The sequence below is a fragment of the Aspergillus alliaceus genome (genome assembly GCF_009176365.1).
Source record: "Aspergillus alliaceus strain CBS 536.65 unplaced genomic scaffold BDW43scaffold_80, whole genome shotgun sequence".
NCBI lineage: Eukaryota > Fungi > Ascomycota > Eurotiomycetes > Eurotiales > Aspergillaceae > Aspergillus > Aspergillus alliaceus.
The window spans coordinates 19,046-42,799 of NW_022474763.1; the positions used below are offsets into that span (position 1 = coordinate 19,046).

Genomic DNA, 23,754 nt, shown 5'->3' on the forward strand with positions numbered 1-23,754 from the left:
GTCTTCTCTTAACCTGAATTCTTCTTTTTTCTGCCTCATCTTTTCAAATCGTTAATTAGAAAGTCGTGTCAGAAGGTGCTCTTCATTCGGATTTCACTACAGCATCTGTGAGTACTACTAATCATCCATCCGGCATGAATTGTTTTGTTTTTGGATATTTTGAGAGGTATTATATATAATTGTACTACTACTTTCTAATCTTTAACCTACTAGTACCTTTCCGGTAAATTGCGCCCCAGTAATCCAATTAGAGTCAGTAGTCTGTCACTATTTGGCATATAATTATTCGCCGGAAACTAGACAACGGACAACTTTACAGGTCCTTATATTGTGAAATCCATGATTCATGACTCAAGATGGTTGTTATCTTATCGCTTATCGCGTGATCGATCAAGCCCCCAGCCTCCTGGATAAACAAGAGCTCAGCTTCTCCGCAATCGGACTCAGCTCGACTCACTCTTTTCCTTGATTGAACCTTCGATTTGACCCCAAGTATACGCCGCTATGCGTCTGCAGCTTTCAGAGGTAGTGATCGCTACCTTACTTCTCGGCGAAGTGGGCTCTGTCCAACTTCCCCTGTTACAGTCCCAGGTTCCCATAACCGCGGACAAGGAGCTAGTCAGCTCCTCAGCCCTGCAAAGTGGTGTCAAAGCCGAAAACCTCCTCAAGAGAGCCAAAGAACTGTTTAAAATCGCGGAACTCGGGGAAGAGGAGTACAACCACCCGACTCGTGTCATTGGAAGCGAAGGTAGGTTCCTGATTCATCTTCCTTTATTAACAATCGTTGATCCGGCGATATCCTAGGTCACCTCGGGACCATCGACTACATCTACTCCGCTCTCGCCAAGTTGGGCGATTACTACACCATCACCAATCAATCCTTCCCTGCCGTGACGGGCAATGTGTTTGAGTCCCGTCTCGTCCTCGGTCATGATGTACCCAAATCGGCGACTCCCATGGGCTTGACGCCGCCGACCAAGAACAATGAGCCCGTTCACGCGCCAGTGGTCGCGGTTTCTAACTTCGGATGTGACGCGTCTGATTTCCCGTCTGACGTGTCTGGAGCTATCGCGTTCATTAGCCGTGGCACCTGTCCGTTTGGTACGAAGTCGGACCTGGCCGGAAAAGCTGGCGCGGTCGCGGCCGTGGTGTATAACAACGAACCGGGCAGTCTTAGTGGCACACTGGGTAACCCAACCCCCGACCATGTGGCCACCTGGGGTCTTTCGGATGAGGATGCCACACCGGTCCTGGAGAAACTGAAGAAGGGCAAGGAGGTCGATGGTAGTGCGTACATGGACGCGATTGTCGAGACCATTCAGACGACCAACATTATTGCTCAGACAACAGATGGCGATCAGGAAAACTGCGTGATGCTTGGTGGCCACAGTGACAGCGTCGCTGAGGGACCGGGCATTAACGATGACGGCTCCGGTAGCTTGACTCTCCTGGAGCTTGCCACCCTCCTGACCCAGTACCGGGTTAACAACTGCGTGCGCTTCGCCTGGTGGGCAGGTGAAGAGGAAGGTCTCCTTGGATCGGATTACTATGTGTCCGTTTTGACACCCGAGGAGAACCTGAAGATCCGGCTCTTCATGGACTATGATATGCTCGGGTCGCCGAACTTTGCCTACCAGGTTTACAATGCTACGAACGCGGTTAACCCGGTCGGATCGGAGGAGCTGCGCGATCTCTACGTCGACTTTTATGATTCTCATGACCTGAACCACACTTTTATCCCGTTTGATGGTCGCAGTGACTACGACGCGTTCATCAAGCACGGTATTCCAGGAGGTGGTATTGCCACTGGAGCTGAGGGTATCAAGGCGCCCGAGGAGCAGGAGATGTTCGGCGGTGTGGCCGGCGAGTGGTATGACCCGTGCTATCACCAGCTCTGTGATGGCGTGGCCAATGTGAATTTGACTGCATGGGAGTGGAACACTAAGGTAAGAACATACCGCTGTGAAGGTCCTCATGACCCTATTTGGTATCTCACTAACCCGAACTTCCACCATAGCTTGTCGCCCACTCGGTCGCCACCTACGCAAGATCATTCGACGGTTTTCCCAACCGGACGAAAGAGTCAATCACTGCTTTCGCTTCGGAGGGCACTAAGTACCATGGACCTCGGCTGGTGCTGTAATTTCTAGACCCGTTCGTGGCGTTGACTAGGACCCGTTAGAATAGATCGTATAATTGGCGTTTGCCGTAATGATAATCTGCTGTGGGCTTTTAAGCAGATTTGTTTGAGTTTCGGGGTTAGACCATCACTGTTAACACATTGATAGGGTTAGTTATTAATATGAACTTCATTTGCATAGTAATTTACTTTCCTATGGTTCTTTTGCGACAAGTAAATTTCCCAAGCTCACGTCTTCTCTGGGTAGATGGTTGCTCTCTAGGCAGTATGTAAGGTATAGTAGACAAGAGCAGTCGTATGCCCGGGAAATGTGCATGTACCGAATTTTCTAGATAGCACAAAAGCTTTCGCCCATCACTGTCTGCTTTCACTCCAGGGCTGTCTGTTACAATATCTTGATGAGGCTTCTTTCTCAGCGAGGATACTGGCACACAAGGCACGAAATCGCACCAGAGCTAAAAGCTATTTCTCAGCTAACACTTAAGTTCGTGACCCCCTAGGAAGAATGGGGACACCAATTGGTTGCTTTGGTAGCCACAAACCAAAGTGCAGTAGATTAGGTCCAAGCGGTGGAGGAAACATAATCACTGTATCATTGTATGATTGGTATGATTGCACTCTCGCATTATCCTGCTTCTATGTAGAGCGAAGACCCATTATGCAGACAGACCTTTCGCTTTTTACTACAAAAATTTTCAATTTGTCTGGATTGGCATCACCCACGACGTCATCAAACCCTCTCTCCATATTTGAAAGCAACGAAAGTTGGCATAGCCCTAATTCCTGCTTCCCGGACAACTTCAAGGTTATCAACGTCAACCTTGGAGAAGTGTATGCCAATATACTCGTCACGGTAGCTAAGAGCTTCAAAGTCTGCGGAAACGAATCTCTATGGGCTATACTATGTCGCCCAAAACTCAGTAACCACCGGTTTACCGCTGTGTATCTGAGACCTAAAGCCTGCATGGATGGGAAGGGAAAGACCATGCTAGAAACAGGGTGTATATTTTGATCTAGATAAATGTCACCTTGTGATAGCTTGGACACTCCTATTAGAAAGTAAACAAGATAGTCCCTTGATTGTGCTAGATTTTAGAAGAAGGCAGAGGTTCTCTAAAGTGAGTAATCAATGTTGGACCAGAATGTAAGACAGAGAATGGTTGGAGGAGAAAGGATAGTGAAGGAGACGTAAAACATGATATTTCACGTATTATAGTATCTGCCCTGCTTGCTACGTTACAAAAACACACATCGTATATCACCTAAAGTCTGCTACGTAGACTATAAGAGGTGATGGAAAATTTTCAATATTCATTGGAGAGCCTTACTTATAATATATCTTTTCCGAGTTAGAAATTAAATAGATTAAGACTACCTTCCTACTTACACTGACAAGTTCACTACGGGGTAGTTTCACAGGTGACAAAAATGAAGCGAGAGGAAGAGAGATTAGGCTATATGAGCCTAAGTGACCTGCTCTGGAACGAGGAGCGAGTGAGGTTTTATACCGGTCGCAAAACTATGCTCCATTGTTAACTCTCGCCGAGTACGTTACCCTGACTAAAGCGAGGAAAGCTACAGTCGTTCTATAGATGCATAGATCCACTAGGGAACCATAGTCTGCAGTCCTGATAGCTCCTGGCCATTAATAATGTAAATTCTGCGAACACAACATTTTCCTAGCGATAGCTCGTCAAGATACTTTCTTTCTTACTGAGCTGTCTGCCCTCCCAAATATCACGAACACTATCCGAGAACTGCTGCTCGTTCAACCCATCATTTGTGTAGATAACTGTGAGGTCTTTTAATTTCGGACAATGTGATTCTATCTGCACCACATGGTCTTCGGGTGTCCTGGAAAGGAGTCAGAATCAGCGAAAAGAGGGAGTAAAATTGGCCAACTCCTTACCTAAGTTTCTCCGGTTTTGGTGCTTTCTTACCGGTGGGATCGATCATCAAACTGGTGAAATTACTGATACAAAGAGATTGGAGCTTCAGAAATAGTGGAGCCTGGTAAGATCCGAGCTGCAACATATTGAATGAACCCATAAGATGGCAGCGCTCGAGTGACGGGCAAGATTGACCCAGGGCGGCTAAAGTTGTCGAAGTCAAGGAGAGCTTGTACATCTCTAGTCCTAAGACTCGAAGGTTGGGTAGATTTTCCAGCAAGCTCTCCAGATCAACATCTCTATATCCTGCTGCGGTGAGAGATGTTGAATCTGAACCTCTAAGCCATAGCTCGGTCAAGTGCTTTAGGCTCTTCAGGAATGAAAGGTCCTCTTTCTCGAAAGCCATAGCGCCCCCAACATGGACGTGTAGGCGGCGCAATTGGGTTAACTTTGAGAGGTGGTTAAGAAGCTTGGTGTCGATACTGGGAACCCGAGCTCTAGCCTTTGCCTTTAGGTCCAAATGGAGATCGTGGATGGATGCCAGCTTGGAGACCAAGGATGGGAGTGCATCCTCAACAACTGTAATGGTCAACCTTCGAAGCGATCGGAAAGGCTCTGGAGAGTTGATGCCTTCCACCAGGCGTGTCTTGATGGTAAAACCGAAGGAAATTCCTGCCAGATTATCTCGATCGGCCAAGTGATCAAGAAAGTCACGGTTAACTAGAGATTCTGCAATGCTTCCGTCAAGAGAGACTTCGGTAATGGATGGGGTATTGCGGAGAAAATTGAGAAACTTGTCTGCCCCAAGACGAAGTGCCGGGAAGCTGATCGCGATTTTCTGCAGCTGATGACAATGCTCCTGGAGATGATCCAATAGCTCCGGGTCGAAGTCTCCTCCGAACTCAATTGTTTGAAGCCCCGAATGCATGTACCTTTTGAGTACAGAGATGCCTGTCTTGGCGGATGGCTCGGCATCAATACTCAGATGCTTTAGTCGGGGAAATGTTAGATGGCTAAACTCCTCTAGCTGTTCCTTAGATGTCTCTGAAAGGTAGAGCCTCCCAATGGCAGCAGAATAGAGGCCTCGCCGAGCCTTTGGTATGTAGGAGAGGTGGAACCAGAATGCTTCTCGCCATATGAGACAAATACCACAATGGAACCACCGACTGTTCACCCGGATACATGGTGAAACCTTGGATTGTAGGTAGCTCAAGATTTTGATCAAGATCTCATTCGGAAGCCGGTCCATGGTGAGAGTTCTAGACGTCTGGCCCGGTTTGCGAAGATACACCAGAGGCTTGAGGAGCATATAGCGGCTGCCGATCAGGCAGCAACGACTTCGAAATATCTGCCTGAGGCAGTGAAAGCCTAAGGTATGATCACGTGCCACCGCATCTTGCTATCGTGCAACACCCAAAGGTGCTCTGAAGCTGCCAATGATAGTAATATATGGATAGAAAGGGTTGAAGATGCTTCAATGTCTGACACGATCAATATATGTTGTGGGGAAAGCTGTGGAAGGAGTGGAGGTAGTGGGATTGACGAAGTGGATTAACGACAACAAAAGTACTGTAGCAGGACGTGCCAGGTTATTTATTCACCGGCCGCGTCACAAACTTGATAGCAAAAAACCAAACGCGACAACCCACCTGATATCCTGCTTGGGAAGGCGAAAACCGTAAACCGAGTGTTTTTTGTTAAGAAAAGGGGAAGATATACTTGAGACGGAGACCTAATGACGGAGACACATGCCTGTGGGGGAACGTCCCAGCGTTGGATTTACTATAGTTAAAAGATAACGATGGCGACAGTTCTAACAGAGATCTCTCCTCCTGGCAGGTATGATCTATTTAGATACGAAGTGGTTGTTCGTTGCGCTAATAGAGCCAAGCCTCTGGAGACTTGAGAAACTTGATCAGGAAGATGACCTGTCCTCCCTGACAGATATAGAGGCCGTATCTAAATTGACATAAATGATCTGAATGAAGCGGTTGTAGCACGAAACGTCTTAATCCTTCTGGTAGCGCTCCATCTACCCCCTGAAACTGTGAGTGTGACAGTCTTACATCTATGGTACTTAGCCTTACTATCAGAGCCCCTCCTGCAATCTATTCAGACCGGGATATTGCCAAAGATAAAGGAGTTCCTAGCCTCGAAGCCAGCAGGGTCCGCAAGAACCATAAAGAAAAGTTGGTCGCACGGGAGCAGTGTGCTAACGGCGGCGCTTACAAGAGAGGTGCGGGATAATATCCTGGGTGGCGAAGCATTCAAAGATCGAATTGAAGTTAGATACCAGCATTGCCTTTTACGTCGCAGTGAACAAGTCTCAACTGACATTCCTTTCTAGGTTGCAAACATCGCCGATTCAGGAAACGAAAGGCCAAATATCACTCTTCTTTCTGTCGGACCACTGCTCAAATCTCAGTATGACAATCTAAATGCTACACTTATTATGCTGTTCCTCAATGCTACCCGAGATGTCTGTACTGCCGAAGATCAACTCGCATCCATACCTCGAGCAGTGCAAATGATAGAGATGTTTATGCCACTCGACGCCGAAAGGGCCCGCGGTCAGGATAAATCCAATGCCGACACCGTAAATTGTATAAGTGCTATGAATATTTTCATGGACAATGATGCCCTCTTTAGCAGGCTCGTTGAGCGTAGCCGTCTCAAAGAAACGGGTCACACGCTTGTCTGGGAATGAAGGCTAAACATACCATCATTGCGAAATGGCCTCTTGGGTTTGAGTAATAATCCTACACAGCTTGAGTTTCGAATGTTGTTGTGGTCCGGAAATTTCAGATGAAAAAGATATGTGAAGGGGGTAGGTATCGTATCTTGTGAGTGCTGGGCATGCGGACACAATCATGAACTATCACTGGAATACAAAGAGGTCGGGAAGTATATAGCAATAGGTGGCAGTGGTAAGCAGAGAACCGTCATGAAGCTTAGTCTAAATAAATTCATTCCTGCATTTTGCTTGCATAGTACGTAGAGAGGCTTCGCATGCCTGCCATTCAACAAAGAGTTCATGTCACGCCTCTCTCTCAAGCCGTTTTACTTTTCTACCAATAGCCTCATGATATTATAGTACCCATCAGCTACCCAACCGATCCACTATCTCAATGGCACTGAATAGAGTGTTCATTAGCTAAACCAGGACCCAAACACGGAAGTGCCAGACGAAGGATATATACTAGCTCCTGGACTAGACTTACCACATTGTTCTTGCACTTCATAGAGCCACAGCAGAGAAAGGTACCACCATTGCAATACTTGCCCTTCGGCGAGCATCCAGCCCGCGCGTCAAGATGGTTATCGGGCTCAGCCACCGGGTTGGCAGTGGCCATCGCGGCGACAGCTAGAACGAGGATGGTTTGGAGGAACTTCATGATGAATAGGATTGTTATTGGAATGAGATATCTATCGAGACTTGAGATTCTTCTTAGGTACTTGAGGCCGTTCTAAAAACATGGCTTTTTATGCGTTTTCTTCAGCTTATATAGACAAGCAGCGTCTGGAACCTCGGATCCCACCCCGTAAATCCCTTCCTGTCGTAGTCAAAGTCCGCATTACCTCAGATTTGGGCTGCTGAATTGCTGACATGGTTTATTGGTTGGAACATGCAAGGGGCGCCTGATTAACCTGCGGTCTTTATGCAGTCATCTCTCGACGAGGAAATACGCAGCGCCGGATACCTTGGAGACAGGTTATTTCCCCAGTTTTACAATTTTAGTACGTAAACAACGCACGATCTGTAGATAACCAACCATATTGTACTTTAACGTTAGCGTTAAGGTCTCGCCCGTTTGGCCAAGGATTATATCTCCACTCCAAGAAGTCAGGCCATGATAGTGCTTGGAAATCCGACTAAAGCCGGATTAGGCACGGAGTGTTTAACCAATAAGCTCGGATAAAAGAATCATTGTGGACAACGTGCATGAGGGTGAGTGAATTCTGCAAGATCATACAAGCCAATTGGTTATGTTTTGGAGGTCCAACGTCGCGGGAGAAATGTGGGGAAGGACTAAGAATACGAGGAGGCTTAAGTAGTGTATTAACAAAACAGTTAAGGACTGAATGGAAACATGACAGTTTCTGCGAACTGAGTGATAGTTCTCTCTCTTGGGGCTAAGCGTGCTGTTATCCAACCTGCTGTTGACCTAGACTTTAGAAGCTAAGCCCAAATTAGATGGCATAAGTTGGAGCTCCGTGAGAGGCATCAGCTTATATTAGGCTATCCCGATGGATCCACGTCATTGGTTTCATTTCTGCAGTGCTTAGCCATGCTTCATATAGCTTCTAACTTAGGAAATTGCTAGATCAGATGACTAGTGACCGTATGATCTTACTACAGAATATTGCGAGCACAACATTTGATTGATTTGTGGCATGCATCGGTTTTCATAATAGGGAAATTGGTGTATAGGATTGAGATATTAGCCCAGAGGATAAGAAGTGATATAGGAAGGAATAGAAGAGCGTTCTCTCTATTATGCGAATAGACAGATTAACCTAGTTAAGGCTAACGAAAAGAAGGGATGACTGATTAGGAAGAGAACATGGAAGACTGGGCTTTAGTGGAGGACCGAGTTTGAGGCAATATCAGCTCCTGACCCATACTGTAGCAGGTCCAGGATTTTATACTGATGGGCATGGTGCTGCGGAAGAAAAATACATATTGACTGGCATTCAACGCTGGCTTGAAATCGAAGCCACCACACCACGTTGCGCGCTTTCACAAACCGGAGAGATAGGAGCAGTAATGCCTCGGGGTCTCTAGCGTGCAATAACAATTTGAACGGTTGTTCCATTCGACAAGCAAAGGCCAGAACCTTTGCCCTCGATAGTTTACCAGAACGCTGATCTAGTACTGGGGCAAGCGTATACAGCGGTAAAGTATGGGTTGTTATGTTGGAGGGGGGAGGACGGGGTTAAATAGCATAGTCGCGCAAGCGCTGGCGGTACTCTGCCGATATCTGTATATAACAGGGCATCATATATCTGCACATACTCTTCGGTCATGTCCCAGAAGCGACTGTCTGGGCGCAGATGATCAGCGAGTCTGCAGACCTCCATTTTGCCTTCGGCCATACGCAACCATTCCAAGTCCAACGAGTCCGACGGCTTGAGTGGCCAGACTTCTCCGGGGGTTATCGCAGGGACACTGCCTGCTGCGATGATATCCAGAAAGGTCGACGTCATCCAAAATATATCACGATCTTCCACTTGTAGAGACCGCGACTCCTTCGAACTGAGTAATGCCGCACATCGGGAGACATGGTAACTTTCAAATGTGCTAGGGTGGTTCGAAGCCGGTGTGCCTCGGTAGCGGCGATGCATCGCGGCAATGACCAAGACTACATGCATAAGATAGGGGTCCCAAGCACAGACTTTGAGATTTCAGCCATTCACTGATATACTCCCTTGATTTTAGGCTACCAGCCTCCACTTACTGCGCACGCTAGTCGCAACACCCCTTCTGACGGACGGTGGAAATCGTCTGGAGTGTCCTTGATTGCTCGAAAGTCATCAGATGGGCCCTGCATTCCCGGCTCAACTCTAGCGTCGTCACGGCGTCGGTGCTGATCACAGTTGGGTCTTCGATCTCGCGAGGCTTTTGAAGGTCCGGCGCATCGGAGCCATAGTTGCACATAACTTCATAAGTACTACAACGCTGACACTCCGGCTGGACTTCGTCGCCCTGGCAATTTGGATCTGATGAGATGCATATCGCACCAGGGGCAGTATAGGCCACCTACTTTTGCCCGGCGCAGTTTGCAGTTCCGACCGCCATTTCATGGCTTCCTATGTGCTTTGCGAAGCCGGAGCTTGGGTAACGCGAGCCCTTCTTTCCTTGATCTCGCAGCCTATTTTTTCAATGTTTTCGTTGATCGTTGAGAATGTAAGGATGAGCAGGACATGCAGACATGCAACGTTTGTTATCCCTCGAGCGATTTGGGGACCAAACAGAGCACGAATCAAAATTAGTGCTGGCTATGGACAAGGCACTAACCTTCCCTCGTATAACCTTGGCTCTCACTCAATCATATCTAATCCAGCGCTAAAACGCTCTACTGGACTGAATAAAGTAAATTATTAATGTAGTATTTATACCCATGGTATTCAACCCCACGTTCCACTTAGAGAATTTATTGAATGATATTCACTATTGTATACTGTACAATATTGTTCAGATTGATGGGCCAGGTTACAAAGGGTAGATCGTGGGTTTCTGGTGGGGTTATAACAAACGTCCTTTCACAAATATGTATCTTTCAATCTTATAAAAGCCCTGATACAATAAATGATCTCTCTCTGGTATCATATCCTTAACCACAGTTTTGGCTCCGGAACCAACTATTTTCTACATGGTGTATATGTAGGTATTAACGAATCTTACCATAGAAGGCCTCTAGAGAGTCTAGGTGGGGCAAGGGTACAATTTCTATAAAATGTCGCACAGCTCTAATAATGCTTCTTAAACAGAGCTACTAGATTGTCTGTAGGCTCGCTGCCTATTTAGCTAGACAGTTTGCTGCATCAAGCTGGCTACCAGCTCAAGTCTAGCTATCAAGCTCTAGATAGTGTCGTCATTAAAGATTCTGTAGATGCTGCTATATCTATACCACTAGAGGCACATGACGACTCATAAAAGACAAATTATCCACGTTAAGAACCACCTTACCATGTGCTGGAAGGTCCTTTGGAGGTTTTAAGAAAGCAACAACTAGCAAGATAAGCAAGAAGATAGAGTGGAGATATATTCAATATGTAGATTCTATTCTACGAGGAACTGGTAACCTAACATTGCTTCAGTGGATTGAAAAGACCTTAACAGAAAAACAGGAAACCAACGACATTAAAAAAGAAGACAAGGCCAAACCAACTATACTGAAGATAATTATTTAGGCACTGTTTCTTCGCTATAGACTCGCGACTGCCCTGTCTTTCTCTATTGCCTTCTCAAAGTGCCCATTCTACTCGAACTGCAAGTATGTCTCTTTATAGGAACAAGAATCGGGGCTTTTATTCTTCCTTTAACGATAATAACGGTTAGCAGGCGGCCGTTAAAGAGCCTTGCTAACCAACAACTGTCTCTGCATCTCGTGAATCGACTCCCACAGCCGCTGACTTAGCTCTTTGGTCTAAAAATGCCAAAGACTGACATCTAACTTCCCAAGTAATTCGAGCCGTGGCCCTTACCATGCTAGTCCTAGTCCCGCGCACTCCCGAGATAGGTGGCGCATTTCTCCGTCCGAACCATCCACCCATCTCTTCTGATGTCTCCACCGATCTTCTCAACCGCTCTGCAACTGGTAGTAGATGTATACTACTGCTGACACTACCCTCGTGCTTGTACCTTATTATTTTCGATATCATTTCTTATCCCAAGACACCTGACGGAGGTCTATTCTCTGTTCCTCCCCGCCGACTGAGAAATTTGCAAATCGCAAATCTCCTAGGTCCAATAGAAATGCCCCCTTAGCACTAAGGTATCCGATATCTTCTTCAATAACCTTTCAGGCGATCCCTCTGACAGCAGTGACAGCTCTGGGAATGAGCCTGACGATGACTCGTTTGAGGATGGTGAAGAAGAGTAGTTTTCACTAGAGTACTTCCAGAAGACATAAATTCTTATCCTCGTGGCATTGCAGTCAGAAATGTGGCAGGAACAGACCATAGACTGCGGGAATCAAATAAAAGAGCGCACTGGAGACGTCCTGGAAATGGTTGCATCTAATCTCTAAGGTGGAGGATAGGAGCAGTCTCAGTTGCAAGACTATTCTTAAAATTAAGACGTGTAGGTAAACAGGTTCTAAATTAAAGCCCTAAGAGTCCTAAACCCTGACCAATGATCTCAGGTGTCAGTGATTATTACAAAGGTGGAGCAGCTTCACCTTAGACACAAACCTAAGGCGACTCTATATATAAAAGACATCGCAGAGCTCGCCCACAGCGGTTATGGTGAGGCTAATCCACTCTAGATAGGCCTCCTAGATAGTCTGGATAAGGATCAAAATCTGGACGTTTGGATATTGTTTCATACGAATATATTACCAGGTATTCTACATATATGGACAACTAAAATAACATTTCTATATAGCTGGCACTGGATCCAGCTGCTCCACTTCCGCCAGCCTAGTCAACAGAGCTCCAGTGCTTCATTCTATAATTAATAAAAAAATCATAGTAAGTTCGTTGAAGTCGTATATTGTGGTTTGGATTAAAAACAGAGCATATCAACCTATAGCAAGCAGGCCGTCCTTTACGTCAGTACGGCTGAGTCCACTCAGTGATTCTTCAACCCAAGCTCCTAACAGTTTCCATGAATGCCCGTCGACGACTAATGACCAGCTCATTTTCTGCCACAGACTTCCTACGCCATGCTTTGTAAATAGAGCGGCACCAACCTTACTTTTACAAACATGCATTCCTCACCCTGTTTTCGATCTCTTCCCATTGTAGTCCCGACTCAGCGAGAGCAAGGGTAAGATACTGCATGGGCTTTGTGTACGGTACACCTCGACCGATAGGATGCGTAACGACATGTCCCTTCACCATATAACGAAATGTTCTCCTCTCGCGGTCGTCTTTGATTTCTCTGTCTTCCGCAGTGTACCAGTTAGCCACCTTCCACTCGTAAATGTCTACATCGAAGATCGAGGGAAAGTCGAGTCTCATTTGGGCTCGGAGATATTCTGCCTCGTGCATTTGCCCAAGCCTGGAGGTCACATAGTCGAATGTGAGACTGATTTGGTCTTCTGATAAATTATAATCCCCGCGGAGGATACCCCTGAGTCGGTTGTGCAGTGCTATATTAGGTCCAGCATTGTCAAAGCCTGGTTTGGCGGCAAAGTACTCTCTGGCAAGAAATTCTAGCCTTCGATATCGAGCATTTCCAGATTTGGAAATCAAGGCCGTTTCCGCATCCCCTTGGTTGGGGGCGGTAGGTGGGGATTTTTCGAAGGACCTCCCATCGATCCCTATACGAGGAAAAGGGAAGCCCAAGACGTCGCTGGTAGTTCATCTCCCATTCGTCGTTTTGCGCGCTGAAATACATTTGCTGCTCTTGTCCAAGATAATGCATGTCATTCACAGTTTGGAATATTGAATCGCTAAGTGCGGCATAGGTGGGATGTAATGTTGCTTCTTCCGCGGCTTCTTCCGCGTCAATCAGGCATTGTAAAATGACAGAGGCGGCGAGACCGCCGCTTGCACGGTCTATGCTTTTGCTAATGGGCCAAAAATAGGATAAATCTTTGTCGCTCGCTGCAGTAATGCCTGTCACATTTAAGGGTCGCTGAGATCCGGGAGATAAGCCAGCCTCCAGAGAAGCAAGATGTTATCAAAAGAGTCACTGCCAAATCTTTAGGAAGCAGCCTGCTTAGATTTCCCGTGGTGAGCGTTGGGGGGCCTTTATGAGGGCCCTCGACACCACCAATAAACACTGACAAGTCCTCATCTCCATGGCCGAAGATTAAAATACATAACTGTTCACTCTCGCGCTGTGCTATCTCGGCCTGTTCTTTAACTGTGTTTAGGGACCTCTCCAAAAGGTCCTCCCGAGGCACAACACGCAGGTTGTTGACGAGGGACATGTCAGGCAACATATATTTATCTAAGACAATTCGCTGCTCCCCCTGGGAGTTGCCATGTGCGTACTCGGTGCATTTTTTAACGAGATCGTCCGGGAGTTCCGACGTCAGCCAGGTTTGATTAGTGCGTTGTGGGTCTAGAAAGTGTTGGCCAGTCGAACTTCATATAACTACTCTCACAAAAGGACGTAGACATACCACGAGGAGATAGGAGATGGCGGAAAAGGTAAAAGTCAGAGAAGCATCAGCCATCGTGCCGGGGACTGGCATTATCGCCCGAATCCGTAACCCCATAAACCAAAATGAGACGGCTTCTTGGGGGAAGATCTGGGGGGCAGTGGATAAGGAATTCCATCCCTGCCAGGTCTGCTGCTGTTCCTGTTACACGGCCAACAGCATTGAAGCCTGAGATACTATCGGGGCGGATTTTGTTGCTCATGATGAAGATGAAATCCGCGCAAGTAGATGGCCTTTGTTGATGACACCCAGTTCAAGCTTGATAGGTTCGGTTTGTGGATCAGAAAAACGGAGGAATTCGCATCAACGACGTGTGTAGATTGTACAGCCCATTCTCTAGGCAGCGGACAGTTGTATGGTGGTGATTAAATGGGTATACGCAGCAGAATGGCCGTTTCCGCCCTCACCGTGTCCTCGTATACTAGATATAAAATACAGGAGATAGAGGGGCCTCCGATATGAACAAGATGATAAATTCCAGGTTTCTTGCTTACAGATATACAACTTCTGACCATCTACAGTATACTGAGCTGGCACTGTTCTATAGTCCGAACTTAAATAAATTCTAAAGTGGTAGGTTGGCAGATCAACCAACAATAGTTAAAGAGCGGAAACCTAAACTATACAATATAAGTATATCTATTATAATGCATATAGGCCTATCGCTGTATGTCACTCTTCGTTATTGACTAGCTCATTGGATTCTCTATTGGAACTCAAGATAACAGCAGGCTGTAGTTTGTATTCGGCATACTGCTTCTTGTTATTGCAATTGTACGAACTAAACTATCTCTAGTATCGAGCCACTGCATGACCTGGCCTAATATAATCTTCGTACCAGCCGACTATCGAAAATTCCCCAGCGCTGAAAGGTAGAGCATCTAAAGGCAGGTCATGACTCAAGTAAAGTAGTGGAGGGCTGGAGAAAGGTATTCTATAAAGAGCGTCAAGTACCATGTCTCCTTTCTAGATTCTTTATATACTCAGTTGGCAAGGCTTAGAGGCTATCCATCTTAAGGCGCAGATTCCGAAATCCGCGCTGGTGATGAATATATCCTGTTCTATAGTTACTGCCCATCTCTATCCCCCCCTTTACTGTTGTATAGTTTATCCGATAGTACCAAGGGATTCAGGGTAATCTGTTATTGATCGTTCATGACTGACGCTGCTTACTTCAATTAAGGCTATAGTAGATATATCTCAAGTGACCGAACGCCAATTATTCCAATTCCAGAATCAATCCGAACCTCCTGTTCAACTCCGTCTCCTGGCTCGCCCAGAAATATATTGTGGCCGAAGACGAAGGCGCTGAAACATAAGTGCTCCAACATTTTATAAACAGCTCAGCGTTATTAAGAGCATTTAGAGCGCTCAAGAACTCCGGGATAAAGTCAGACCTGCTGATGTATCTAACCCTGTCGGCTAAAGGCGGTGTTTATTCAGACATCGACACCTTACACCTCAAGCGTATTAATCTATGGTGCCTGAGAAATACTAAAAATTTACACTTACCGTTAGCAGTGGAATTTGACCGCCTCGATGGGCCTAATTAGACCGAAGTCTATACCGGCCTCCTGTTCTACCAATGGATAATCGCTGCGACACTTGGACATGGGCTATTCCGCTCCATAATAGGATAAACGACGGGTCAATTAAGAGGTGTTAGTACAGCACAGGTTTCGGGGGTCGTGGGGGCACAAGAAAAGATAAACGACTGCAGAGACAGTTACCAAAGGGGTCTACATGCCTTATCAGTTGGCCTACCTCACGTGGCTTACAGTCAAAAGTTGCCTGGGCTTTAATAGCCTCATCCTTATATGGAACCGCGCCATTGTGTAGGTTGGCTTCGAGGGTGAGCTGGGTCTGAGCACTAAAACGAAAGGGGAAAGCCCGCACGCCTACTAGTTTGAGACATGCATTGAACATAATTAAAGGTGGGGCGTCGTGGTCCAATGCGGGTCTACTCCTTGCTCCAGAGAATTCTTGAAGACAAGCAAAGCCAAGAGGGGTACTTTCGTCGTTTTGACAGTAGCAGCCATAGCGGGAGGGAGCGCGTGCTTAGTTATCTGTATAGAACTAGGCAATCAAGGCGACCAGTGCCGGAGTTGTGTTTTTATAAGCTAGTAATTTAACCACTTTACACGCAGAATCAAGGACTAGTGAGATAGACAAGTCATCAAAATGATCCGGCAAAGCATAGAGGAATCAACAGCCGAACAGAGAAAAGCAAAAGAGACAGAGAGAGAAATAAAAACAGGACAGTCTCCTAGATATTTGACAGCGAGAGAGAAGGCTGCGTTTCTACAACCCGAACAATCCTTGAGCATTTCACTCTATCTCAACCGTGTCGCAGTCAGACCAGTTGCATTTTCGCATTGATGACAGTTGAGATACTCTCGGCTGACTCAGAAATCGGCAGGGTAATTGCACGGCGATGTCGCTTTTTAAGGGTTTTTACACCGTATATAAGAGCAATAAACAGGGCGAGTAATAGTGCCCACTGGTAGAGACAATGCTCTTGAAGAGCCTCAGTAATAACGTCTTTCAGTGGAGCATGCGACGTTGTGCTTGGCCTAGCTAGAAACCCGCCGTGAGGTCGGTCAACTGGTCGAGGCATGGCGCTTGAGTGTGCATCATGAATCTTTTTACGCGGACTGTCATTTAGAACACGGTGAAATACAGGATTCCGGTCCTCCATTGCGGGAACAGCTGGACGATGCCCTGGATTTTCTGCGAGCGAGTAGCCTTGATGTTCTTCTTCAAGCCATCGCTCATAGTCGGTCTTGGGCTGCGATTGCTGCCGGAATTGTGAGGTTTCTGAGAGCACTCGGGCCATTCGGAACATAGCCAGGCAAGGTGTATATTTCTGGCTGAGCCCCACGCGTTCCAGAGTCAGTTTTAGGAGTTGTGTGATAGAGACTCATGCACTTACTCGTCTGCGTGATGTATAGTATGGGGTAAATATTGTGAGTAGAGGGAATATCTACGTCGAGAAAGTCTGGTCTCAGCGCTGAACCCCAGGGTTCTGAGCCTAAAATAACAATTCCCGTACCATAATAGCCATCTCATCTCAAAAGGATCAGAATTTGCTGTTCCCTGCAAGACGGTGGAGACCGATACGGATACTATTTCTTCCGTTGACAACCCGGTGCACGTATGTACAGTATGTACTTAGTAAGTCCGAAGTAACGAGCATAGTTACAGAAGAGTGGTTAGGTAATTCAGAGTCCAAAAATGATTCGAGGTGGACGTGGACGAGCCACGGAGTAATTGAGATAAGCATCCAAAAGATCCGTAACTGGCCTAGTTAAGGAGGCTGTACAATGGAGTCTCATACGATAGTGCAGGATTGGGCGCAAATCAAGTACCCTGACTGGCCCCCACCCAATATGGCATGGCCAATTGAAGTTCCCTATCGTGAATGTACTTTTGGCTCATTGACGGAGTGGAGTGTCCGTGGCTCAACTTACATTTTTCTGACAGGCAAATGCCCGCCGGGAAGGGCGTCAATTCCCCCCCTATGTCCTGACGCCAGGGTCATGCAGCCACGCAGATATCACCTTACATAAAGGTGTCATCGGTCTCTACTGTTTTAAGCCTATTATTTAGACAGATAGTCGAGCAGACAAATTCAAGTTACGAGCACTCAACGCACGAATTATGTACATAATCACTAGATCAATCAAATGAACGACGCATTTTCGTGTCGCAGCTAGCAGTCAAGTCACTGTGGCTATTCAGCTCAACGGTCATGGTAGCGAAGGGGCCTGCTTGAATCACCCACAGCTCTTCATTTGTCCCAATCTTTCCCGGAAAGTGGAATATCTCTCCCTCGGTGGCACCGTTTTCGATATGCTTTGACTGACTTTATGATCATTATCGCGAGCACGACCGACAGAATAATGCCGTATATCGCCGAGTAGTTTTTCTTTCCATCACTTAAACGGTCTTTCCATTTCACATTCTCAGTGGCGTCTTCGGTGCCTTTCACCCCTGGTCCATATAGTGGCCGATCACCTGGCCTGTAGTTCTCATCGTGGTCGCGAAGCCATCGTTCATAGTCGGTTTCTGGTCTAGAGGGCTTTTCTAGCTGCGCTGAAGCCATTTGCATCTTTTGAAAAGTCTGCCCTTGCCTCGATAACTAGCTGGTGCCGTGATAGATGTGTGGACAGGAGAATGGGTTCTCGCCCTCAACAACAAAAGATTTGGTGGATTCCTGGATCTACTATAGACTCTTTCTGGGGCGATGTGGAATACGCTAGTTTGCCGCTCGTCTAAGCGGAAATCCCTTTGTCAGACAAGGCTCTCTACACTAATACAACGCCAGTGTTGTCGATCCATACTTAGGCCCCACCGGGTATGATAATCCTCCAATATAATAGGTGAGGTCGTCAAGATCCCTGTCAAACAGGGAGCAATTCCCGAAATGTGACCCTTCGTGATTTCCCACTTTTTTTTCACGATTGGACCAGTGATACCATGCTGACACTATTTTCAGCCTCATGTCAATTCCGAATATTCCAATCATATGAGAAGCCGAGCGAGCAGTAATTAGAATCGACGATATAGTGTTACATAACTTATGACTAGATTCGGAAGATCCAAAGACATATCGGATGGACCCACAGACAGGGAATATAGCAAGATTCCCAAGGAACTCGACAAAGAAACGACGAACCAAGCTGCAGCATTGCATCGCCTCAGTGGAGGACTCAAAGTTTCTTTGGCAAACCCCAGTTGCCGCACGGAGAAGATGATTCAGGCTTCACACAGGTGCATTAGATTTCTCGCCGTCAGCGCGTGATCCCATTCATGGAACCACGGAAGGTTTTATTGGCTAATATCTATTTCACCCTATCGATCTGAATGTTGGGGTTAAGTAATTGATTGGAGATATTTGGGTCTCCTTTACGATACTATGATAGGTACATAGATATTTCTTTCGGTGTATAATCACACTGCTCTGTACTGGACTTACTGCTGCGGATAAAAGAATTCAACCATAAACTCAACGAATTGATTGCATGATGTACATACGGACCGGATTTCCTCTAAGTAAGCACAAGGTATATGGACGAGAGGTCTCTTCTCCACCCAGTCTCGGCTCCGGATCTGGCGTGGAGGAACCCTGTATGGTGGGCTCGAGGCACCCCAAAAGGAGCAAGAGATCTACCTTGGAAACCAAAATTTAATATCTCTGTGATATTTGCCCAGGTAATTGGCTGCTTCTTTGTCCATAGACAAGAGATAGAATACTCCATACCACCCTTTCCACCTGCAGATACCACTTTATGCAAATTATGAAATTACCCGAGCATTTCCCACCAATCTCTATGTATCCCAATAAATATAGGTCACCAAAAAACAAAGACTCTTCGTCCGCCACGCGCCTCCATTTGCTGAAGCCCATCGTACGCATTGTAGGCTGTGGTCTGCTCATGGTATTCTTCAAACATGGTTGTCTCATTTTAAAACATCAATTTCTTCGAGCAGAACGCACCTTCGAAGTGAATCTAGGGCTTTGCAAAAATTGTAAAACCTTCGGGCCGGGGAGGTGTCTGATGTGTCGGTCAGGGGTTCCATCTTGTGCACAGAGTGGTATTTGCAGTCAAAAGAGCCCTAGTACCTTTGTTAGTATCTCATCCCCATCCGGTATGCCTCCCATGTCACTCTGCCCGACCTTCTTCTTGCACTCAGCGGAGATTTTACGGTCCATGGCATGATTCAGTACAAGTTAGCATTTCAGGATGGATCTGCAATATCTGACACTCCACGCATGCAAATCAAAAAGCTATGCTGTGTTGGATTGTGGATGCTTGGACGCCTTATGATGTGTATTGAAATTTGTACAACAACTTATTGCCATGAGATAGGGAGTTGAAAAATCCTACTAAAAACATCCATTGGAACAAATCTTGTTGGATAATGCCAGGAGGCTGCCCGGCGCGCCCCCACTACTAGGCTTGACTGATAGTCACAACTTTCTGTTCATGGGAAGTACACAGAAAACGTATACTGCATCCTATGAGAGAGGCCACCCACACATCCCCACGTAGCCCACATCTGTAATACGCGAGGAGACTGGTTCAGGGGACGGCCCGCAAATCAACGAGTCCTTTTAGACTACAAAACTGGCGAATGTCACCTCCTTGTAGGGACCTCATTGCTTTCCTCTGTTGAAGCCGCTAGTACAAAGGAAAATCTCTCGATACTACGAAAATAATGTAGCATGTGTTGGCTGCCAAGCCACTGAAGTGTAGTACGCTAGGTACGCTTACTGGAGCTGTTGGTCATTCCCCGCGCTTGAGTCGCAGGTAAAACAAACGAAGTAGACTTGATTCTATCCCAAACTAAGGAATCTCCTCACCCTAGTTCCCTCGGTATCTGCACTTTAACAGACCGGAGCTACAACAGCCGGCGGGGCTCGAATGTTAACTTGCCATTTCGCACTACTGTGGACCCTCGGCAGCCCCGTTTAGCACATTGAGTGGCATATACCTATCTGGCGCTAATGCAAGGACCGGCTTCCTTTCTGCATGGTAAGCATGGCGAAGTTGTACGATATACGATGATGTCGCACATCGTACATCACCGGTGGCAATGAAACCTTCATGGAGCCGAACCCAACGTATTACGCGCATGTGGAACAAGGGGCTCGGCAGCTGCTCCATTGAGGGAGGCCTGTAGGCTGTGCAATGGTAGAGCACTACGTGAAAGGATTGTGAATAGATTCTAGGAAGCGGGGGCCTTTCTAGGCCATGCAGGCTCAGCGGGCTTGAACGCCGTCATTAGCAAATATTCTACCATGAGGTAGAGTATGTCTCCATTAACGTGGCTAGGACTAAGATCGCGGTCCTTGGTAGGCTACCGTCTACTACAGAGGCGGAAGGGGGTGTAGCCTTTCAATTCTTGTAGCATAGTCCGTTACTGTTGTTTCCATTGAAGGGACTGGGAGTAGGCATATCATTCTATGAAATCTACTATACATTGCGGACTTAGAGGGTGCTCATGTTCGGGAGTACTCTGTAACATTCGAACTATCATGTGTTGGTCTTGTATCAAGGCAGTCTACTGATCAACAGAAGGCCTTGAAGCGAGGTTGGGGGCCTTACCTGGTTATCCAGTTATACGCCAGAGACAGGCTCCAAACAGGTTAATAGAATATGTATCAGTCTGTCAATCAACCAACTAAGTCTGTAAACTGGGATACAGATCCTCCCAGAGTGAGACACCCTCAGGTCTAGCGCGTAAGCGGCAACGGAGATGTTGGTGATGATGCTATGTTGCTTTTCTTGAAGGAATAATACTAATTTCGTTACGCAACTTGGGCCGATCTTCTCTGATACAGGGTTGGCTCTTAGGTAATTAGACGAGAGAGACGACTCGAACTATGGCATCGAAGAAGTATAAATACTTCGTAAAATCACCCAGAAACTTAGTATCCTTGGACATCAATCCTTTCTATACTCAAGAACTTTAATCAAAACATCTCTTTCCAATATACAACAACACCTCTTCCACAATGAAGGTCACTGCTATCCTCTACACTCTCATGGCTGCCGCCGCCGTCAGTGCTTCCGCAGTCCCTGGTTCTAGCTTCGAGATTCGGGACACCTGCGGCGCAGGCTATGGCGGTGACCAAAGACGTACAAACAGTGCTTGCAATGCCTCGAACGGAGATAGACATTTCTGCGGGTGTGACAGGACAGGCGTGGTATGTGAACATATCCAGGTTCAAATAACAGACCGTCTTTGCTAATGTGTAATTCTGTGAAAAGGTCCAGTGCAAGGGTGGCAAGTGGACAGAGATTAAAGATTGTGGTAGAGGCACCTGCCACGGTGGCAACGACGGTGGAGCCGTGTGCTAGACTGCCAACAGCGAGTGTACTGCCATTCGAACTGGACTGGAAGTATGTTGATCAACTCGCCCCTGGAGCTCTTGGTATCACATTACTGATACGTTTCTGTAGTGTATAAGTCTAGTGTGAAAAGGTAGTCGGGGACAAGTCAGCGGAAAGATTCAACATCAACCAATCTACTGGCTTTGTCTCTCTCTTTTTGTTGGAATCCAGTTCAATCGTCGGTTCGAACCAACGTGTTACTCGTCTCTCGTTAGCTGTTAGATAGTATACGAATATATACAGTGCTGTCAGTGACCGTCTGCTGGATCTGTAGTTATCGAAACATGTTGGTGCTTGGTTGTAAAGGCCAAGCCTCATAGATAATCCTGGCTCCATCATCTATTTCTCAGTGTTAGATCAGTTGATACTAAGATAACCTAAAGCAAGGGAGTGGCATTTGTCGATGGCTTTACACGCTGGGCGGTCTTACTATTAGAAAAAGGGAATATAAGAAAATATCCTGATATCATGCAATTTCTACCTAAGGCCCAATCCAGCGCTACATCTGAGGCTCAAAAATCAGCCTTTATTCATTTTACCAAGCGGAAAACCAAACCATAACTCTTAGACCTTTCCCGATGTCGAGCAATAATGAATAAGAATACTAGCGGTTGTACTTGGTCAGCAACTTCGACGTAGCTATCATATTGAAAGAGTTATTCAAAGGGCTGCGTTATTGTAGACTATACTTCCGACACAGTAGATACTTAGAATTCAAAACTAGAAATCAAATAAGACCTGCGAGTACAGCTGCAAACATCTATTCACAACCTCCTCCGGCATAGGGAAGCGAATGTCGGAGTTGCCGACCTTCTCCCAGCCCAGTGCCAGAGTTGGCAGAGGTCCATCTTCAATCGACGTGGGCACTCCCTGCACAATCCAGTTCAGCAACTTGGTTGACCGAACCTCCTTTACTATCTCCAGCAACTCCTGTGCATCCCAATTGGCCCAGACAAACTTTCCTTTCAAGAATTTATCCTCAGGAGACGCCAGCCAGATGTAAAACTGGCCCGGGAGTTCAGCTATCCACAGATCGTATTCCATAGTACGCTAAGAAGAACGATTTGCGAATAGAATAATGCACTACATTTATCGGGAGCTTCCTTTTGAAATCCATTCGAAGCAGTGGCCACCCATCCCTGCTGCACGCTAACCACGCGTACGTTCGGGTTCTCCATGGCAAAATAGTCCATTGTCTTCAAACACGCCGCTTTACTGATGGTGTAACCAGCTAGCCCAGGGGTGGATGCGATGTTAGCCAGACAGGTGGACGTGCTGAAGTCGACCGGCTCCGGCCCCGCGAAGGGCAAGAAATCCTGGAAGGCATTCATGGCCATCCGGAGGTTACCGTCGACCAGCGGAGAAGGTCCTCGGGCTTGGAGTCTGTGAGGGATCCCGGAGCGGGGAGCAACACGGCATTTATCACCTTGACGTCGTTCTTGTCGAGTTTGTTCCTGATGGACTGGTATGCCTGGTCGACCTGGTCCCGCCGCTGTAGGTCGGCGGCGATGACTTTCTCTCCGGACCCTTGGAGCATGTCGAGGTGTCGGCCTATGATCATGATGGATATGGGTCCGGCCCGGGAGAATGCGATGGAGATGGCGTGGCGTTGCCGATGTGCCGATGCTTGCACTAAACCCGAGTACGACTACAATCTTGCCCTTGGCAGACAGCTCCGGTCGTGGTGGGGAGATGAATGGGTAGGGTTCAGTGTGCCAGGTTTTGTTGAAGGAGACAGGTGCAGCATACTCAGTTTCGTTAGCCATTTTCAGTACGATAGAAGCGAGACATCAGACGAGGCAGACAATTAAGCAAGCGCAAATGTAGTCGAAAGTAGAACAGAGTATTATTGATTGACTAAGAAGGCTATTGTCCACGTAGGGAACAGGGATTATATAGCTTTTTTCCGGATGAATTTAAGGTGAAGTACACCATAGCTAAGTCCAACTTCGTATTGTTTTGGGTAGATTAGATCCATGTGTATC

At 46.8% G+C, this 23,754-nt stretch overlaps 8 protein-coding genes across 8 annotated transcripts; 2 read left to right on the forward strand and 6 right to left on the reverse strand.

The window, feature by feature from the left end:
- The first annotated feature begins 408 nt into the window (after positions 1-408).
- BDW43DRAFT_293597 (uncharacterized protein) lies at positions 409-2,324 on the forward strand. The gene is made up of 3 exons (XM_032043840.1): positions 409-748; positions 805-1,946; positions 2,018-2,324. The coding sequence occupies exons 1-3, from the start codon at positions 505-507 to the stop codon at positions 2,141-2,143; spliced, it is 1,512 nt and encodes a 503-aa protein (XP_031894439.1). The 5' UTR covers positions 409-504; the 3' UTR covers positions 2,144-2,324.
- Positions 2,325-3,777: 1,453 nt separating this feature from the next.
- BDW43DRAFT_293598 (F-box protein) lies at positions 3,778-5,286 on the reverse strand. The gene is made up of 2 exons (XM_032043841.1): positions 4,050-5,286; positions 3,778-3,994 (listed from the first exon to the last, which is right to left on the reverse strand). The coding sequence occupies exons 1-2, from the start codon at positions 5,276-5,278 to the stop codon at positions 3,820-3,822; spliced, it is 1,404 nt and encodes a 467-aa protein (XP_031894440.1). The 5' UTR covers positions 5,279-5,286; the 3' UTR covers positions 3,778-3,819.
- Positions 5,287-6,641: 1,355 nt separating this feature from the next.
- On the reverse strand, positions 6,642-7,549 carry rodD. The gene is made up of 2 exons (XM_032043842.1): positions 7,251-7,549; positions 6,642-7,163 (listed from the first exon to the last, which is right to left on the reverse strand). The coding sequence occupies exons 1-2, from the start codon at positions 7,422-7,424 to the stop codon at positions 7,155-7,157; spliced, it is 183 nt and encodes a 60-aa protein (XP_031894441.1). The 5' UTR covers positions 7,425-7,549; the 3' UTR covers positions 6,642-7,154.
- Positions 7,550-8,883: 1,334 nt separating this feature from the next.
- BDW43DRAFT_316658 (uncharacterized protein) lies at positions 8,884-9,688 on the reverse strand (the record flags this gene model as incomplete). The annotated part of the gene is made up of 2 exons (XM_032048353.1): positions 8,884-9,425; positions 9,520-9,688. 2 exons carry the CDS (start codon positions 9,686-9,688, stop codon positions 8,884-8,886), a joined length of 711 nt encoding a protein of 236 aa, XP_031894442.1.
- Positions 9,689-12,453: 2,765 nt separating this feature from the next.
- Positions 12,454-13,634, reverse strand: BDW43DRAFT_316659 (uncharacterized protein; the record flags this gene model as incomplete). The annotated part of the gene is made up of 3 exons (XM_032048354.1): positions 12,454-12,916; positions 13,026-13,336; positions 13,395-13,634. The coding sequence occupies 3 exons, from the start codon at positions 13,632-13,634 to the stop codon at positions 12,454-12,456; spliced, it is 1,014 nt and encodes a 337-aa protein (XP_031894443.1).
- A 2,587-nt stretch (positions 13,635-16,221) lies between these two features.
- On the reverse strand, positions 16,222-16,704 carry BDW43DRAFT_316660 (uncharacterized protein; the record flags this gene model as incomplete). The annotated part of the gene is made up of 1 exon (XM_032048355.1): positions 16,222-16,704. The coding sequence occupies one exon, from the start codon at positions 16,702-16,704 to the stop codon at positions 16,222-16,224; it is 483 nt and encodes a 160-aa protein (XP_031894444.1).
- Positions 16,705-21,390: 4,686 nt separating this feature from the next.
- On the forward strand, positions 21,391-21,736 carry BDW43DRAFT_316661 (uncharacterized protein; the record flags this gene model as incomplete). The annotated part of the gene is made up of 2 exons (XM_032048356.1): positions 21,391-21,582; positions 21,647-21,736. 2 exons carry the CDS (start codon positions 21,391-21,393, stop codon positions 21,734-21,736), a joined length of 282 nt encoding a protein of 93 aa, XP_031894445.1.
- Positions 21,737-22,373: 637 nt separating this feature from the next.
- Positions 22,374-23,535, reverse strand: BDW43DRAFT_304481 (uncharacterized protein; the record flags this gene model as incomplete). Its single annotated transcript, XM_032045611.1, has 5 exons — positions 22,374-22,437; positions 22,629-22,791; positions 22,857-23,085; positions 23,118-23,285; positions 23,416-23,535. 5 exons carry the CDS (start codon positions 23,533-23,535, stop codon positions 22,374-22,376), a joined length of 744 nt encoding a protein of 247 aa, XP_031894446.1.
- Between the last annotated feature and the right edge of the window lie 219 nt (positions 23,536-23,754).